The sequence below is a fragment of the Propithecus coquereli genome, unplaced genomic scaffold (genome assembly GCF_000956105.1).
Source record: "Propithecus coquereli isolate 6110/MARCELLA unplaced genomic scaffold, Pcoq_1.0 Scaffold617, whole genome shotgun sequence".
NCBI lineage: Eukaryota > Metazoa > Chordata > Mammalia > Primates > Indriidae > Propithecus > Propithecus coquereli.
The window spans coordinates 350,951-370,176 of record NW_012152141.1 but is presented as its reverse complement, the minus strand read 5'-3'; the positions used below and the strand labels follow the sequence as shown (position 1 = coordinate 370,176).

General features: G+C 34.8%; 1 protein-coding gene across 1 annotated transcript in view; it reads right to left on the bottom strand.

Annotated features, from left to right (window-relative positions):
- Positions 1–19,226, bottom strand: part of LOC105822490 (zinc finger protein 493-like) — a 244,118-nt gene that overhangs the window by 130,131 nt on the left and 94,761 nt on the right. The window contains 1 exon segment of the mRNA XM_012659468.1: positions 3,281–3,296. Coding sequence (XP_012514922.1) covers positions 3,281–3,296 — 16 coding nt within the window.

Sequence of the window (19,226 nt, the reverse complement as noted above, 5' to 3'; positions counted from 1 at the left end):
TTTTTTTTCCTTTTTTGCGCCCGGCCTTTTCCATGTTTTTTGTAGCTGTATTTTCTCCCATGTCCACTCTTAGTTCCTTTCTTTTTATTTTGTTTATTTTGTAGCAAGAAGCTTTGATTCTTTTCTCTTTTTCCTTTGCATACTTTCTATAGGTATTTTCTTTGTGATCAACTTGAGAAATGGAAGTTATATAAAACATCTTAAAGATAAAACAATCAATATATTGTAATCTTGTAACAACTTTACTTCTATTGAATACAAAGATTACTTCTTTACATTCTACCACTTTATCAATGTCACAAGTTTTAACTTTCCATATAGTATATATATTACTGGAGACTTTTTTACATTTTCAAAAATTCTATAGCATAATTTTAAGGGTTTTATGTGCCATCCTTGTAATAGTAGAGAATTCTATATCTGTCCATAGATTTACCTTTAACAGGAAGCTTTATATTTTCATATGGCTTTATGATGCTTTCCAGCATCATTTTATTCAACATAATGGACTCTCTCTAGTATTTCTTATAGGGCTATTGTAGTGTGATGGACACCCTCAGCTTTTGTTTAAGAATCAATAATATTCCATTGTAGGTATGTGCTATATTTTCTTTGTCTATTCATTCATAAAGGGATGCTGGGATTGCCTCCAGGTATTGTCTTTTGTGAAAATGCTGGGCCGGGCACGGTGGATCACACCTGTAATCCTAGCACTCTGGGAGGCCCAGGCAGGAGGATGGTTTGGGCTCAGGAGTTCGAGACCAGCCTGAGCAAGAGTGAGACCCAGTCTCTACTGAAAATAGAAAGAAATTAGCTGGACAACTAAAAGTATATAGAAAAAAATTAGCTGAGCATGGTAGCACAGGCCTGTAGTCCCAGCTACTTGGGAGGCTGAGATAGAAGGATTGCTTGAGCCCAGGAGTATGAGGTTGCTGTGAGCTAGGCGGACACCATGATCCTCTAGCCTGGGCAACAGAGTGAGTCTGTGTCTCAAAAAAAAAAAGAAAAGAAAAGAAAAGAAAAAGAAAATGCTGCAGTGTACATGTATGCGCTAATATCTATTCCATGTTCTGGTTTAAGTGTGTTTCGAATATTTTGAACACACTGATGTAGTACCATGTGTATGTTCTTGCTTTTGTTGCCTGATCCTTTGAGGTTATATCCAGGAAGTCGTTGCCAAGATCAGTTGTCATGACCATGTCCCCCTTACATAGTTTTTGAAGACTTTTGCAATTATAAGTCTTATTTTTAAGTCTTAGTCCATTTTTTAAATTGATACACTGTAACTGTACACATTTATAGGGTACAACTTGGTTTCTAAATGTATTAATATATGTTGTATTAATATATATGTTGTATAATGACCAAATCTGGACAGTGCATTTTTTTTTTTTTTTGCTAGAGTGCCGTGGCGTCATCCTAGCTCACAGCAACTTCAAACTCCTGGGCTCAAGCGATCCTCCTGCCTCAGCCTCCCGAGTAGCTGAGACTACAGGCATGCGCCACCATGCCCGCCTAATTTTTTCTATATATTTTTAGTTGTCCAATTAATTTCTTTCTAATTTTAGCAGAGACGGGGTCTCGCTCTTGCTCAGGCTGGTTTCGAACCCCTGAGCTCAAACAATCCGCCCGCCTCGGCCTCCCAGAGAGCTAGGATTACAGGCGTGAGCCACCGCGCCCGGCCCACCTCATGCATTTTTAGTTCTTTGAGTAAAAACATGCAAAAGCCTCTCTTGTAGGTGTTCTGTAATGCACAATACCTTACTGTTAGCCATAGTCACCCTTATTATGCAGTAGAACTGCAGCACTTATTCCTCCTTTCTGATTGTATCTTGTCTTTCTTTGCTTTTAATTTTTTTGTTTGTTTGTTTTGAGACAGAGTCTCACTCTTTTGACTGGGTGTTATGGCGTCAGCCTCTCTCACAGCAACCTCAAACTCCTGGACTCAAGTGATCCTCCTGCCTCAGCCTCCTGAGTAGCTTGGAATACAGGCATGTGCCACCACGCCTATCTAATTTTTTCCATTTTTAGTAGAGACAGTGTCTCTCTCTTGCTCAGGCTGGTTTCCAACTCCTGAGCTCAAGCTGTCCTCCCACCTCAGCCACCCAGAGCACTAGGATTACAGGCGTGAGCCACTGTGTCCAGCCTCTAATTGTAACTTTGTATCTGTTTAGCAACCTCTTTCTATCCTCCCACCCACCCACCATTCTGTGGTAACTATTGTTCTACTCTCTGCCTCTATGATATCCACTCTTTTTTATGTATATTTTAGGTTCCACATATGAGTGAGATTATGCTGTAATCTTCTGTATCTGGCTTATTTCCCTTAACATAGTAGTCTCTAGGTCCATCCACGTTGTTATAAATGAGAGGAATTCATTTTTTACAGTTGAATAGCATTTAATTCTATATATGTAACACATTTTCCTTATCACATTGTCCATTATTGGACATTTGGATTGATTCCGTAACTTGGCTATTGTAAATAGTGCTGCAGTAAACATAGGAGGGCAGGTATCTTTTTGACACACTTACATTCTTTCCTTTGAATATATACCCAGTAGTGAAATTGCTGGATCATAGAGTAGGTCTATTTTTAATTTTTGAAGAACCTTCATACTGTTCTCTATAGTGGCTGTGCTAATTTACAATCCCATTGTGTAGGTGTTCCTTTTTCATCACATTCTGACCAACAATTTTTTTTTGTCATTTTGATTATACCCATTTTAACTGAAGTGAGTTGGTATTTCATTGACATATGAATTTGTATTTCCTTGATAATTAGTAATGTTTAGCAAATTTTCATGTACCTATTAACAATTTTCATGCTGTCTTTTGAGAAGTACCTGTTTAAGTCTTTCATGTATTTTTCATTTGGGTATATGTTTTGGGAAATTTTTTTAGTTTTGAGTTGTTCTTTTATATATTCTGGATATTAACCTCTTCTCATGTGTATAGTTTGTACGTGTCTTCTCCCAATGTGTAGATTGTCTTTTCCCTGTGTTTCCTTCACTGTGCAAAAGCTTTTTAATTTGATGTGATCTAATTTATTTTTGCTTTTGTTGCCTGTGCTCTTGAGGTCTCATTTTTTAAAAAACCCTTTCCCAATCAAATGTTAAAAAGCATCTCCTGTGTTTTTTCTAATTGTTTCAAAGTTTGGGGTCTTATATTTAAGTCTTTACTTTGAGTTGGTTTCTGTATATGGTGAGAGAGGTAGGGGCCTAGTCTCATTTTTCTGCATATGGATTTTCAATTTTCCCAGCATCCGTATTGAAGATACTTTCTTTTGTGTTCAGCTTTGTTGAAAATTAGTTAACTTTGGGTGCATGAATTTATTTCTGGGCTCATTTGGTTCATTGGTCTATGTCTCTTGTTTTTATGGCAGTACCACAATCTTTTGGTTACTGTTGTAGTAAATTTTGTAGTCAAATTGTGTGATGTTCCCAGGTTTTTTCTTTTTGCTCAGGATTGCTTTGGCTATTTGGGATCTTTTGTGGTTTTATATAAATTTTAGGAATTCTTTCCTATTTCTGTGAACAATGTCTTTGGTATTTTGATTAGAATTGCATTAAATATGTAGATTGCTTTGAATAGTATGGCCATTTTAACAATATTCATTTAATCTATGAACACAAGATATTTTTCCATTTCCTCATATTTATTTCAATGTTTTTATTAATATTTTATAGTTTTCAGCCTAGAGATCATTCACCTTTTTAGTTTAGTTTATTGTTAGGTACCTTAACTTCTTTTTTTCTTTTCTTTTTTTTTTTTTAGCTATTATAGATGCAGAAGCATTTGACACACTTGAAAATTTCTTTATGATAAACACTGTCAAAAAGTATAACAAAATAAAGGATGTATGTGACTAACAAACACTGACATTATAATAAACAGGTAAAACTGAAAGTTTTTTTCTCTGAAATCTAGAACAAGATGAGCACAACCACTTTCACCATTACTATTTAACATAGTAGTGGAAATTCTACCCAAAGCAGTTAGGCAAGAGAAAGAATGGAAACACATCTAAATTGGAAAGTAGGAAGTCAAATTTTCCCTGTTTATAGACAAACTGTTCTTAGATAAAAAAAAATCCCTCTAGACTAAACCAAAAGCTGATAGAACTAATAAATTCTGTCAAGTTGCAGAATACAAAATCAACATAAAAAATTCAGTACCATTTCTATATGGTAATCATGACCTATCTGAAAAATAAATTTTAAAATTCTGTTTACAGTTGGTACAAAAAACTAAGTCCATTTTGAGTTAATGTTTGCATATGATGTAAAGTAAGGTTCCACGTTATTTTTCACATGTGGATTTATAGTATTCCCAACCCTATTTGTTGAAGACAGTGCCTTTTTTTTTCAGGAGGGCAAGGAATGCTTGCTGAAGATAAGTTGACTGTATACTTGAGAGTTTATTTTTATGTTATCTAATCTGTTTAGTCACTTATTTGTTTGTCATTATGCAACTTCCACTTTTTTTTTTAAGACTAGTCAAGTGCAGTAGTGAGGAGGGGGGAAAGTAGTAGAACAAGGAGTTCAATCTGTAACTGACTGTGAACAATCAAGTGAGATAACTGACTACCTTTGGACCAGCCCACATTGTTTGATTGTTGTTGCTTACTCATACGTTTTAGAATCACAGTGTGATGCTTCAAAATTTGTCTTTGTCTTCTAAGGTTGTTTGCCTATTTGTGGGCCTTTGAGAGTCCATAGAAATTTTATAATATTTTAATATTTCTGCAAAAATTTCCACTGGTATTTGATAGAGATTACATTGCTTTTGAAGATCACTGTAGGTAGTATTGGCATCTTAACAATATTAAGTTTTTAAGTTCTTGAACAAGAGTGTTTTCCAGAGTTTTTTGTTTAATTTCTACCTATTTGTGGATATGGCAGTTTTTTTTGTTTAAACATCATATTTTTAGTATAGTCATAAATGTTACTTTGTGTAATTTCCATCTGTTTAAATTTCTTACAGCTTGTTTTGTGGCATAAAAAGTTGTCTATTTGGGTTAATGTGCCATGTGTGATTAAGAATATTATCTATTCTTCTGTTGTTGGGTGGAGAGTTCTGTATATAACTGTTAGGTCTAATTGGTCTCTAGTACTTTTTAAGTCTTCTATTTCCTTATAGATCTTCCGTGTGTTTTTCTGTGTGTTATTGAACATAAGGATATTGAAGTCTTCCGCTATTATTGTGCTGCTGTCTCTTTCTTGCTTCAATTCTATAAATAGTTCCTTTATATATTTGGGAATGCTGATGTTGGATGCATATATGTCAATACTTGGAATAGCTTCTTAGTCAATGGACCCATTTATCATAATATAATGCCATTTCTTGTAATTTGTGACACTTATTTTTAGGGTGCATCTCATTCTGTCTCTCAGACAGTGGTATGGTCACAGCTCACTGCAATCCCCAGTTGCTGGGATCTACTGATCCTCCTACCTCAGTCTCCTGAGTAACTGGGATTACAAGCATGTGCTACCATGTATGGCTATTTTTTTTTCTTTCTGCATATTATGGGGGTACAAATGTTTCGGTTACGTATGTTGCCCTTGATCCCCCTCCCCCCAGAGTCAGAGCTTCAAGCATGTCCATCCCCCAGACAGTGTGCATCTTACTCATTATGTATGTATATACCCATTCTCTCCTCCCCCCTCCCATCTGCCCGACGCCCAATAAATGTTATTCCTATATGTGTACTTAGGTGTTGATCACTGAAACCAATTTGGTGGTGAGTACATGTGGTGCTTATTTTTCCATTCTTGGGATACTTCACTTAGTAGAATGGGATCCAGCTCTATCCAGCAAAATACAAGAGGTGCTATATCACCATTGTTTCTTATAGCTGAATAGTACTCCATGGTATACATATACCACATTTTATTAATCCACTCACGTCTTGATGGACACTTGGGTTCTTTCCACATTGTTGCAATTGTGAATTGTGCTGCTATAAACATTTGAGTGCTGATGTCTTTTTTATAGAATGTCTTTTGTTCTTTTGGGTAGATATCCAGTAATGGGATTGCTGGATAGAATGGTAGATCTACTTGTATCTCTGTAAGGTATCTCCATATTGCTTTCCACAGAGGTTGCAATAGGTTGCAGTCCCACCAGCAGTGTATGAGTGTTCCTATCTCTCTGCATCCACGCCAACATTTGTTGTTTTGGGACTTTCTGATAAAGGCCATTCTCACTGGAGATAAGCGATATCTCATTGTGGTTTTGATTTGCATTTCCCTGATGATTAGAGATGTTGAGCATTTTTACATATGTTTTTTGGCCATTATTCTGTCTTCTTTTGAAAAGTTTCTGTTCATGTCCTTTTCCCACTTTTTGATAGGGTCGTTTGATTTTTTCTTGCTGATTTTTCTGAGTTCTAAATAGGTTCTGGTTATCAGCCCTTTATCAGATGTGTAGCATGCGAAAATTTTCTCCCATTCTGCAGGTTGTCTGTTGGCTCTCGTGACAGTTTCTTTGGCTGTGCAGAAGCTTTTTAATTTGATCAGGTCCCTTTTATTTATTTTTGTTGTTGCTGTGATTGCCTTTGGGGTCTTCTTCATGAATTCTTTGCCTAGGCCAATGTCTACAAGAGTTTTTCCAACATTTTCTTCTAGAATTCTAATAGTTTCCCACCTAAGGTTCAAGTCTGTTACCCACTGTGAGTTCATTTTTGTGAGAGGTCAAAGGTGTGGATCCTGTTTCAGTCTTCTACATGTGGCTATCCAGTTTTCCCAGCACCATTTATTGAATAAGGATTCTCTTCCCCAGTGTATGTTTTTGTCTGCTTTGTCCAAGATTAGATGGCTATATGAGGATGGTTTTATATCTGGGTTCTCAGTTCTGTTCCATTGGTCAATGTCCCTGTTCTTGCGCCAGTACCAAGTGGTTTTAATTACTATAGCGTTGTAGTATAGTTTGAAGTCTGGTAGATTGATGCCTCCCATTTTGTTCTTATTGCCCAGGATTGATTTTGCTATACGGGGTCTTCTCTGGTTCCATACGAAGTGTAAAATTATTTTTTCTATATCTGTGAAGAATCATGTTGGTATTTTACTAGGGATTGCATTGAATCTGTAGATCACTTTGGGTAGTACAGTCATTTCAGCAATGTTGATTGTGCTGACCCATGAGCATGGTTTTGGTTTTCCACCTGTTTATGTCCTTTGCTATTTCCTTCGTGAGTGTTTCATAGTTCTCCCTGTAGAGGTCTTTTACCTCCTTATCTGTGTTTTCTCTTGAAAGCATTTAATCTCTTCCTTGGCTAATGTCATTGGTAGTGCAGTCTCTCTGTTGCTGTAAGAAGCATTCTTCTTTGTTGTCAGCTCACCCAATCTGTCATTTGAACAATATCTCTATTACCTTTAGCGCTTCATGTTAAAAACAGGAATAACCAGTCTTTAGATACCTCCAGAAAAACTCTTTGGTTTGTTTCCATAGGGAAAAACAATGATTTGAAAGTTTTTTTACTGATTGCTCCCTGCTGTGGTGCACAAACACAATAAACTTTTTCTCACTTAATTTGTCCTTTCTTATCTTTGTACTCACTGGGGGTACTGTAAACTCAATTGGTTTTTCTTTAGCATATTTGTGTTAAGTTTGTATATTAGTGGAGGAAAAAAGGTCTCAGATTTTTGATTCAACCATCATGATCTTCTTAACTTAGTATCATTTTGCATATTTTTGTTGTAAAGTATATTCAACTGTATAGTAATTGGAATTTTAAATGTGTTTGATGTCTTTCAGATGTATTTTCTCATGACGCCCAAAGTCTGTGGAAAAAGCAGTGCATAGAAGCTGCATTCCAAAAAGTGATACTGGGGATATTTTGGAGCTGTGGCCTTGAAACTATACACTTAAAGAAAAACTGGGCAAGTGAGGATGAGTTTGAAGGGCAGAATGGATGTTATCATGAACATAAAAAATGTGGGACAACTAACTATAATGAAAACATCCCTGATAGAAAGGATCAAAAATGGAGAACGGTTTGGAAAAAATCTCCATGTTTGTCAGTTACCTTTGCCGAAGCACAAGGTTCTAGAAGTAAAAATAAACATCAACTTTTGGAACATAAATTTTATCTAAAAGAAAATTTAGAAAATTTAAATAGCGACCTAGGCCTTATTCAAAATAATGATTTGGATCAATTAAAAGGCAGAATTGCATTAAATGTTCAGTCAAGTATTTCTGAAGATCCGAGATTTGAAAATGAAGGGAAGATTTTTATATGTGATCAATTCAATGGATCATTCGTTACAAGTTCATTATATTTCCACCAAAGATATGCCAAAATCTACAACTTTGATGAGTATAAGGTCTTTACCCATTCCTCATTGCTTAAGCAATATCAGGGAAGAGATAATTGGCAAAGACATAATACCTATAAAAGGACATTAATGTCCTTTAGCCAGGACTCTACCCTAAATTATTACCAGGATATTTATATTGCAGACAAAAATTTTCGATACCATAAATCTGAGAAAACTTCTAACCAAGGCTCTAGCTCTAGAAAACATCAGAAAACTCATTTTCCAGAGAACCATTACAAATTCAAAAAATGCGAGAAAGTGTTTCATCAACAGTCAAAGCTTCTTTTCCATCATTGTATTCAAATTCGAGGGAAATCTTATGCATGTAATAAATGTTTAGAAGCTTTTACCCAGTCATCAAATCATAGTCAGCATCAAGGAATCCATTTTGGCGTAAACGCATACAGATATAATAAATGTGAGAAAGTCTTTAGTCAATCATCAAATCTAAAAAAATATGAGATAATCCATAGTGAAGAGAAACTCTACAAATGTAATGAATATGGCAAAGCTTCTAATCGTATTTCACATCTTAGTCAACATCAGAGAATTCATACTGAAGAGAAACCCTACAAATGTAGTGAATGTGGCAAGGCCTTTAACCGTAGTTCTTATCTTACTCAACATCAGAGAACTCATAGTGGAGAAAAACCTTACAAATGTCAAGCATGCAGTAAATCTTTTACTCATTGTTCAAGTCTTATTCATCATCACAAAATTCATACTGGAGATAAACCCTACAAATGTAATGAATGTGGCAAAGCCTTTTATCATAATGCACATCTTACTCAACATCAGAGAATTCATAGTTCAGTGAAATCCTACAAATGTACAGAATGTGGCAAAGCCTTCAACTGCCGTTCATATCTAACTAGGCATCAGAGAATTCATTCTGGAGAAAAACCCTACAAATGTAAAGCATGCAGTAAATCTTTTACTCATTGTTCAAGTCTTACTAATCATCAGAAAGTTCATACTGAAGATAAACCCTACAAATGTAAAGAATGTGGGAAAGCCTTTAGGTATAATTCACATCTTCCAGAGCACCACAGAATTCATACTGGAGAAAAACCCTACAAATGTGAAGAATGTGGCAAAGCCTTTACCTGTAAGACATCTCTTATAGAGCACCAGAGAATTCACAGTGGAGAAAAATTCTACAAATGTAAAGTATGCAAAAAATCTTTTGCTTATCATTCAAGTCTTTTTAATCATCAGAAAATTCATACTGGAGAAAAACCCTACAAATGTAAAGCATGCAGTAAATCTTTTACTCATTGTTCAAGTCTTATTCATCATCAGAAAATTCATACTGGAGATAAACCCTACAAATGTAAAGAATGTGGCAAAGCCTTTAGCTATAATTCATATCTTACAGAGCACCAGAGAATTCATACTGGAGAAAGACCCTACAAATGTAAAGTATGCAATAAATCTTTTGCTTATCATTCAAGTCTTATTAATCATCAGAAAAGTCATACTGGAGAGAAACCCTCCAAATGTAAACAATGTGGCAAAACCTTTAAGGATAAGTCATATCTTAATAAGCACCAGAGAATTCATACTGGAGAAAAACGTTAGAAATGTAGAGCACTCAGTAAATCTTATACTCATCTTTCAAGTCTTATTCAGCATCAGAGATTTCATACTGGAGAGAAATCTTACAAATGTGAAGAATGTGGCAAAGTCTTTTCCTACAGTTCAAATCTTAGTCGACATAAAAGAATCCATAGTAGAAAAACCCTATAGATGTAATAAATAAGAGCATTTTATCAAAAAATCAAAAACTTAGAAATCACAAGAATCCTAGAGAGAGAAACTTTGCAGATGCAATAGGTAAGTGAAGTATTTAATCAAAATTCACTTAATTGTATCAAGGGAGTCACAGAAAAAAGGACTAAAGCAGATTGCTGTACTTTTTCAGGCTTATCAGTTTTGTAGAAAGTAGGTGGAATGGTGGATGAATCAAATTGTGTGGGAATAGCTTTAAAATATTAATGTCCAGAATAAAAGAGAGAAAGATGCCTGTGGGAAACTGTTCTAGGAAGAATCAACATGGTGTGTCCTGTGGTTAAACACAGAATGTCAGTTTCCCTAAATATAAAGTATAACCCCAACTTAGGTTAGATCAACTGAACGTCCATGGAAGCTGACTCATAGGTAGGAGGGACCACCCTCACTTCAACTCAGTCCATCAATCTGTCCATTCACGTCATCCTTGCTCTGTTTGAGGTACTGGGAAAGGTGGAAGAGGAGTTGGCCAGTCAGTTGCTTTCATCATTTTAACCTCAAGCGTTTCACCGAATTTTTAGGCTAGAATTCCCCGTGATGTTTTACAGCCCATCTTCTCCTTCCACCCACACTGTCTAGAATGGAAAGTGAATTGAGAATTTTGGAAATAGGTACAACAAAGCTGGGTTTCAGGTTTATATATTTGCATTTAATGTGGCATAATTGAAATAGAATAATACATTTCCTTCTGTAAGTACTAATTTTTGTTCAGCTGTATAAAGAAAAGACTGTTGTACAGTACAAAACATGTGTATTTTATATTTTGCACATGATGAATAGGTGGCAGTCCAGGACTGATGGTATAGTGCAATGACTTTATGGGGTACTATTTAGTTCCCATTTACGCTCTCTGATATTGTCCATACTTAGTCAATGTGCTCTTGCTTACTCAAGTTGGCTGCTCCACCTTCCAGTATCAGACCACATTCCAAACAGCAACGAAGAGTAAATGTGAATGTGATGGCATATAGGGAATTCTATTGGAAAGCATTACTTTTAAATTTAGAAAAGGTCATTCTGCCTTAGCATTTCTCTATCTCATTGACTGAAATTGTGATATATTGGCTTTATGCAGAAAAATCTCCGAAATACAAGAGGACATGTGAGAACATAATTGGGAATGATCGTTTTTACTTAGATTGTTAGTCCATTTATGGTGCTATGAAGCAATACCTGAGTCTGGGTAATTTACTTAAAAAGAGGTGTATTTGGCTCACCACTCTGCATCCCCTACAATAAGAATGGCAACATCTACTTCTGGTGAATGCTTCAGGAACCTTCCACCCTCAGGAGAAGAAAAAGGGGAACAGAGATTACATGACAAAACACAGAGGAGGGAGTTGTCAATCCTTTTTTAACCAGATTTCATGGCAACTAAGAGAGAACTCAGTCAATTCTGCAAGAATGGCATCAAGCCATTTATGAGGGATTCTTTTCTCCATGACCAAAACACAGTCCTCTAGGCCCTATCACAATATTGGGCACCAAATTTCAAAATGAGATTTGGAGGGGACAAATATCAAAATTATAATAAAGTATATTACGAGATGTGACAAAAAGATCATCACACTGGAAAAGGGTTTTGTGAGAAACCCTTAAATTTTAGAATACATATCTCACATTTATAAGATTCAGTTGTATTCTAATGGTGTGCTTATTATTGTGCTTATAATTTTATGGCATGCTTGAAGAGGTGTTTAATCATTTGATTTTTGTTTGTGACTTTATGAGGAAAATATCAAACACAATATACTAGCAAGAATGTTATGTTCAACTCCATCATCGAATATAATGTCTGATAGTCTTTTAGTAAATGTGTTTCATATCTTATCTGATGAATTGCTAAATCAATTACAGTGTGTTTCAGATTGTATTATCCTGTTGCAAGACATGAGTGCAAGTGGCTTGTTTGGGAAGTAATCCCAGGAAGCACAAGGAGGGCAGTGAGGATGGTGCAATAGGAAGAAAAAGAAGCCAATAAAGGCTATGTTTTCAGTCAGATTTATTTTTTCATAAATTTTTTAAGTTTTGAGTCACAACTTATATTATGACAGGCCTTTGGTGTATTCCTAGAGTGATTAATCTGCTAACTCAGGGATAAGCTATGACTTGAATGCTGCTGTGGTTGTTACATTCAGCATGTATCTGAATCACCTAGAAGGCTTGTGCTATCTTGGATTGTTGGACAACTCCCTCACGCTACTTATTTAGTGGTTCTGGTCTGCAGCCAAAGAATGTGCTTTTATTGCAAGTTCTCAGGTTTTTCCAATGCTGCTTGTCCAGTGAACACACCTGGAAAACCAGTGTCTGGGTGCACATTTATAATTGTCTTCTCCAGTAAGGATATTTGTTCATAGGCAGTGCAGTCAGATATGATAGTGACCATGAACGGTTTTAAGTGGATTCTGGTCTTTTATATCCAGATCTGAAATTGGTTCATATGTGGCATTTCCTCTGTGGTTTCAACTTGGGAACCTGAGTGCTGTCCCTGGTCCACAAGGATCAGTGAAATATTCACTCAGAATACAAGTGTGTGGCCTGAGCTGGAGTATAAACTCTGAAGTCTCAGACCAAATGTATGGTCTGTTCAAACACACTGGATGAACTCTTGACTCTGAGAGGGGAGAGGATTCAAGAATAGGGTCCTTTTTGGGGGGATATTTTATAAGAATTTGTCCTGTTGCTTTTGTGGTTATGTGGGGGAGATGTAGGAAAGCTGTTGTTGGTGCACTGAAGGTTTGGGTATATGGAGTTACACCCAGACCTCCAAGTCTGGCCTAATTTTTCTGAACACTGCTCATCACACATAGGTGAACTGTCTCGATACTTGCTATAGTTAGCAAAATTTTATCCAGGGGACTTGTTTTGTTTTGTTGTTTTTTTGCCATTTCAGGAAAGATGTGCTTTGTAGTGTTGGCTTCACACGTTCCTGAAATCTCCTACAGAATTTCTCTCCTATTTTACCAGCTTTAAAATTCTCTTCCAATTGATACACTCACAAATATATTATGAACATCTTTACATTTCTTTGTGAAATTACCTAAATAGACTTCTAATCTCACAACTAATCACAAATTTTAGAGTATAAATGGTTTGATAACTTTTAGTTTTAGCCAATATTTGTTTCTGTTTTAAATGATTTGACCATTTTGTTGAGTTTTGCTTTTTTGTAGTATTCCCTTTATAATAAATTATGTTCTTCCAATGTTAATTCTAATTCATTGTTTAGTCTCTAATTGATTTTGACTTTATTTCTCTTTATCTTTCTGAGGAAAATAACATATTCAAATACATCATTTGTATTCTAAATGACTCTGATGTTTTATACTTATAAAAGTCTTTTCAATTATATACATAAAATTCTCATGCTTCATTTTGGTGTTATTTAATGTAATTTGTCTTTAAATAAATTATCCATTTGTCAGTGACATAATGTGTATAATGTTCTGTATCAGTAGAGATGATGATTGTACACCTATGTATAAAATTTACCTTTTTTACATATTGAGTGGCATTAAGTACATTCACATTGTTATGCAACCATCTCATGTACCCATACGGATTATTATATGCCATAGAATTATGTGACTGTACTTAATACCACTGAATTTTACATGAGAAAAATAGTTAAAATGGCATTTTTATAACATTTTACCACACTGTAAAAAAAAACAAAACTTGAAAATGAACAAAGTATAGGTATATGCAGTGGCACCAATAAATGTCACAAATATAATGTTGTATTAAAAAAAGGTGAAAGTATACATAGTATATAAATCAATTTGTAAAATCTAAAGGGCAAATTAAACTAAGGTTATGGCATCCAGTAATAATGATAGAGCAATTTGTTGAACTAACATGCTTACAGAAGGCAATAATAAAATCATTGACATAATATATATAGTTATGTAGAAACATATAATGCCTATATGATATGACGTGTAAGACTTCAATAAAATTTTCAGCTGTGTCTACCTTAGGAGGAGATAATAATTGGATTTTTTTGTTTTTTTAAGACAGAGTCTCACTCTATTTGCCAGCCTAGAGTGCCATGGCATCACCTTAGCTCACAGCAACCTCAAACTCTTGAGCTCATGCAATACTCCTGTTTCAGCCTCGCAAGTAGCTAGGACTACAGGTGTGCATTACAATGCCTTGCTAATTTTTTCTATTTTTAGTTGGCTAGCTAAATTTTTTTTTCTATTTTTAGTAGAGACGGGGTCTTGCTCTTGCTCAGGGTGGTTTCAAGCTCTTGAACTCAAGCATTCTTCCCACCTTAGCCTCCTAGAGTGCTAGGATCATAGGCATGAACCACCATGCCAGGCCTAGGAATTGGAATTTAAGTCCAGCCAAGTTAATTGCCTGCTAGAAATATAACACTATTCAAAAAAATAAAAAAAAAACTTATCTTCCACATTGTCCATTTTTAATTTTTATTTAACAATTTTAAAATTCATAAAATGTGTGACTAAATAGAAAAATGCAATCGTACACAAGGTAAAAATAAAGCAGTAGAAGGTGTCCCTAAGATGTCCAAGTGTTGCAATAATCAGACAAAAATTTGAAAGCAGCTATTATATATTAGGGTAAATTTGAAAAATTCTCATCATGTTCTGATATGGAACTCATACAAAGAAACGGAAATTATAAAGGTATCCGATTATAAAAATGATTAAATACTAATTTTGAGGTTGTCTGCACAGTAGAAACAGAAGCAAGAAATTTAAACATACAAATGGAAATTATCTAACTTAAAAGACTTTCAAAAGTGTGAACAAAAATGAAAAGAGCCTTCGATAATTGTGGGGTGATTGAAATCCCAGAAGTAGAGGGGAGAAACAAAACATGGGATAAAAAAGAAAATTAAAAACTAATAGCTGAAAACCTACTGAAATTGGTAGAAAATCTAAATTTTTAGTTCTAAGAAGGTCATCAAACCCCAAAGTGAAAATACAAGAAAATAATACCTAGGCACATAATAATAAAACTGCTAAAATCTGACAATAAACGGAAAATCTTGGAAGCAGCCAGAAGGAGGAAAATACATCACATACAGCAGGAAATTATATAAATGATGGATAATATGTAATCAAGAACCATAGAGGTGAGTCAACAATGGAATTATATCTTTCAAGCACAGACAACAATAACAACACAGAATTCTATATTCAGAAGAACTCTTTTTTTCTAAAATGAAGCAGAAGCCACACTGAGATACCACACATGTCTAAGAATAGCAACAATGCAAAATTAAATTGCAAAAACTAAGTGCTCATGAGGATTTTGAGCAATGAGAACTGGGAATGCAAAATGTCACACTAACTTTGGAAAACAGTTCACCAGTTTCTTGTAAAGTTAAACATATACTTATTATAATAACCGATATATCCCATTCCTATTTGTTGTAACAAATTAAAAACAAATATTTTTTTAAATCCTGTTTGTAGATGTTTATTGCCACTGTATTTATATTTTAAAAAAACTAGAAATGAACCAGATGCCCCTCAGCAGGTGAATGAATAAAGATACTGTTTTCTGTCCATACAAAAGATTCCCAGTTATCAAAACAAGGAAAAAACCATTGATTTATTTTACAATGTAGATAATTCTTAAATGTATTTCTCTAAGTGAAGGCTAGCAGGTCTACAAGACTATGTATTATATGATTATATTTTATGACATTGTATAAAAAGTAAAACTATAAGGATAGAAAATGATCAGTCATTGCAAAATAATAGAATTAGGAAAGGATTTGACTACAAGATGGTACCCAGAAAAAATTTTGAGGGTGATAAAACAGTTCTGGTTTGTACTGTTGAGGTAGATATGTGATTCTAGACAGTTTTTAAACCCCAATAAACTGTATACAGCAAAGAGTAAATTTTTCTTTATGCAATTTTGACAATGTTTACCAAGATGTTGGGGGAATTCAGATTTAATGCAGACAGTGAGAAATGAGTCCCACTATAGAACGAATGTATCACTTAACCATATGTAAGAGAGCAGAGATGAAAAGTTCTGACCTAAGTCACTGTGGAAAATAGTATTTTGATTGAATACTTTAAGACTACACAAACATTATATTCTACCTAGTAATATTTTTTTCCAACAAGGGCATGGATTAGCCATTCTGAAAATATTTTATGTGTTAGCCTAAACATTATAAATAATTAAACCTAATTTCCACTTACTTGACAAAAGTTAGAAATAAACAAAGGGAGAATGCTAGAGTAAATCTTGTGGTCCTGGACTGAAGTTGGAAATACCAGGATGAACCCATGTCTATTGTAATATACCCGTCCAGATGGATGGATAGATACGTGTATACCTGAGTTTATATGTACCCATATGTTTCTGAAACTCTGCTGAGAGGGCCAAGAAGCAGTGACACACACTGTCAGCACATCTAGCTCTTAGATCTTGGTTTCTAAATATCATTCTTCAATAAAAGGAACTGGGGCTTCTTATAAAAGTGGATAATTCTAAGGCTGGACATGAAAAATACAAGTTGAACCTAGAATATCTTGTAGATAAATAAAGTGAATAAAAACTTAAAAATGGATAAGGATGGGCTGGGTGCGGTGGCTCACGCCTGTAATCCTAGCACTCTGGGAGGCTGAGGCGGGTGGATCATTTGAACTCAGGAATTCAAGACCAGCCTGAGCAAGAGCGAGACCCCATCTCTACTAAAAAAATAGAAAGAAATTAGCTGGACCACTAAAAATATATAGAAAAAAGTAGCTGGGCATTGTGGTGCATGCCTGTAGTCCCAGCTACTTGGGAGGTTGAGGCAGTAGGATTGCTTGAGCCCAGGAGTTTGAGGTTGCTGTGAGCTGGGCTGACACCTGGGCACTCTAGCCCAGGCAACATAGTGAGACTTTGTCTAAAAAAAAAAAAAAAAAAGAAAAGGATGGGGATGTGTCAAAGGAGCCAATCTAAAAGACTTCCCAATGAGCCAAGCTGGAACAATGTGAGCAATAAAATAAATAATAAAGCAATTGGTTGTGGTCCAGAGAATAAAATAGAAATTGTATTTTACATTTATTAAAATAGATTATTAAGTTAATATGTGTTAAAGATTCATAGTGTAATCCCTCAGCAACCACTAAAAATGCAAAGAGTGTAACTTAAATGCTAATAGTAAAATTAAATCAAATATAAAATAAATTTTACAAGAATGTTCATAAATATTTTAGTAATAATAGCCCAAAGCACAAATCAACTCAAAAGTTCATCAACAAAAAAAAATGAGTTAATAAATTGTAGGACATTCATATAACAGAATACTACCGAACAACACAAAGAAAGAAACTACTGAACCACACAACTTGAATGACTCTCATAAACCTGGTAAATAAGAAAAGCTGGGCATTAAAATTATACGTATTTTATTATTTTATTGAAAATAAACCTATGGTGAAAAAAATGGACACAGAGATTCAGAAATTCCCTGGAGAAAAACAAGTAAATTTTTTGAGGATGATAAAGATAATTCTTTTCTTAAAAGGGGTGAAGTATATGTGGGTTTATTTATTTGTGAGCAATGTAGAGTGAACCAAGATTTTTGCCTTCAATGTATATATATCTTCCTTAACATAAAGAACTGAAAAAATGTTAGTGGGGAATTTGGTGAACTCTAGGTGAAACAAAAATTACACATGATTAGTAGTTGGTGAGGCTAGATGATGTATTTATTACCTATTTTGTTTATCTTGTAGATGTTTAAAATATTCTGTAATAAATCACTTGTATAAAAAGGCAAAGTTGATCTTTTAGTACAATGTTATATTTTAAGATCTTTGTGAGCTTTGGGGAGAAGAGAGGGAGAAAGTGGTTGTAGGGGCCTGAGTGAAACTGCTTTTACTTTTCATTTGAACAATTGTATTCTCTTTGTTCTCTTTCAACATTCTCTTTGAATGTTTTTGTGTCCATTTCTGTATGTGTGTTATACATCAATAAAAGTTTAAATATTATAAATTTGTGTAAAAATTCTAACTCAGTATCCCCGGGTAATGGCAGTGGGATTTTTTTGTTTGTTTGTTTAAAATTGGAATATAATCACTCATGGCATTATCAGATGGAGTTGAGTATTCTAAGCATCTATTAATGTCATAACAATTGGGTGACCTCTTGGGTCTTTCCATTTTTACCTTAATTTGTTAAGTCGCGTGGTTTTAATATTTTTCTGTGATGTGATTTTTCCCCAGCTAATTTCTTCACCCACAACGATGATTTCCAAGGCCACGGTATCTAACACATGAACTCGGGCATAGTATACATGTGTATACATGGTATAAGTGGAACTGGATCAAATGAGAATAGAATGAAAAAGAGATGTCATTTCCACAAATGATAAAAAGAAGGTAATGCAGGCAAGACTGAAAGGCCACAACTTGGCACCAAAGATTTTACATTCATTTGAGAATCACCTTGCAACTAGTTCATCAAAAGATGTTGGATTAAAGCAGTGGCTTGGAGGCTTGGCTGCACACTGTAATCACCCAGAGAACTTTAAACAATACTGATGTCTGGGTCCCACTATAGAGATTTTGATTTTATTGATGTGTTGTAACTTGAGCTTAATGGATTTTAATGTTTTCCAAATGCTTCTAATGTGCAGCCATTTGTTGAGGGTGAGGGATGCATTAGCTGTGTGTGGTTTCCATGTGTCCTGCAGGGATTTGCCAATGGCCAGTTCTTGGTCTGAGGTCTTGGAAAACAGATTTATCCTGTTAAACTCAAAGAATGAATTGAGGATGTATCCAGCTGTTTGGTTAAATTGCAACAGGAGGAAATGTCTCTTAGCATATCTATTTTTATTTCACTTACTTTAAGAGTTAAGAGACTGTTTCAGGCACAATAATTTGACTTTGTGTGTGCTGAATGAATAAAAAGCCTGCAAATACCATACATACATACATACAATTTATAAACAAGTAGAGCGTATTATACGTTTCAAATTTTTATTATGATGAGAAATGAATGCTATAAAGTGCCTGGATTTTCTGAACTCAGTCCTCAGCCATTTTCTCAAATTATTACAAGTCTTTTTAAGGTCCTTCAGAAGCATTCCCTGTGGAAGATTTTTTTTTTTTTTTTGAGACAGAGTCT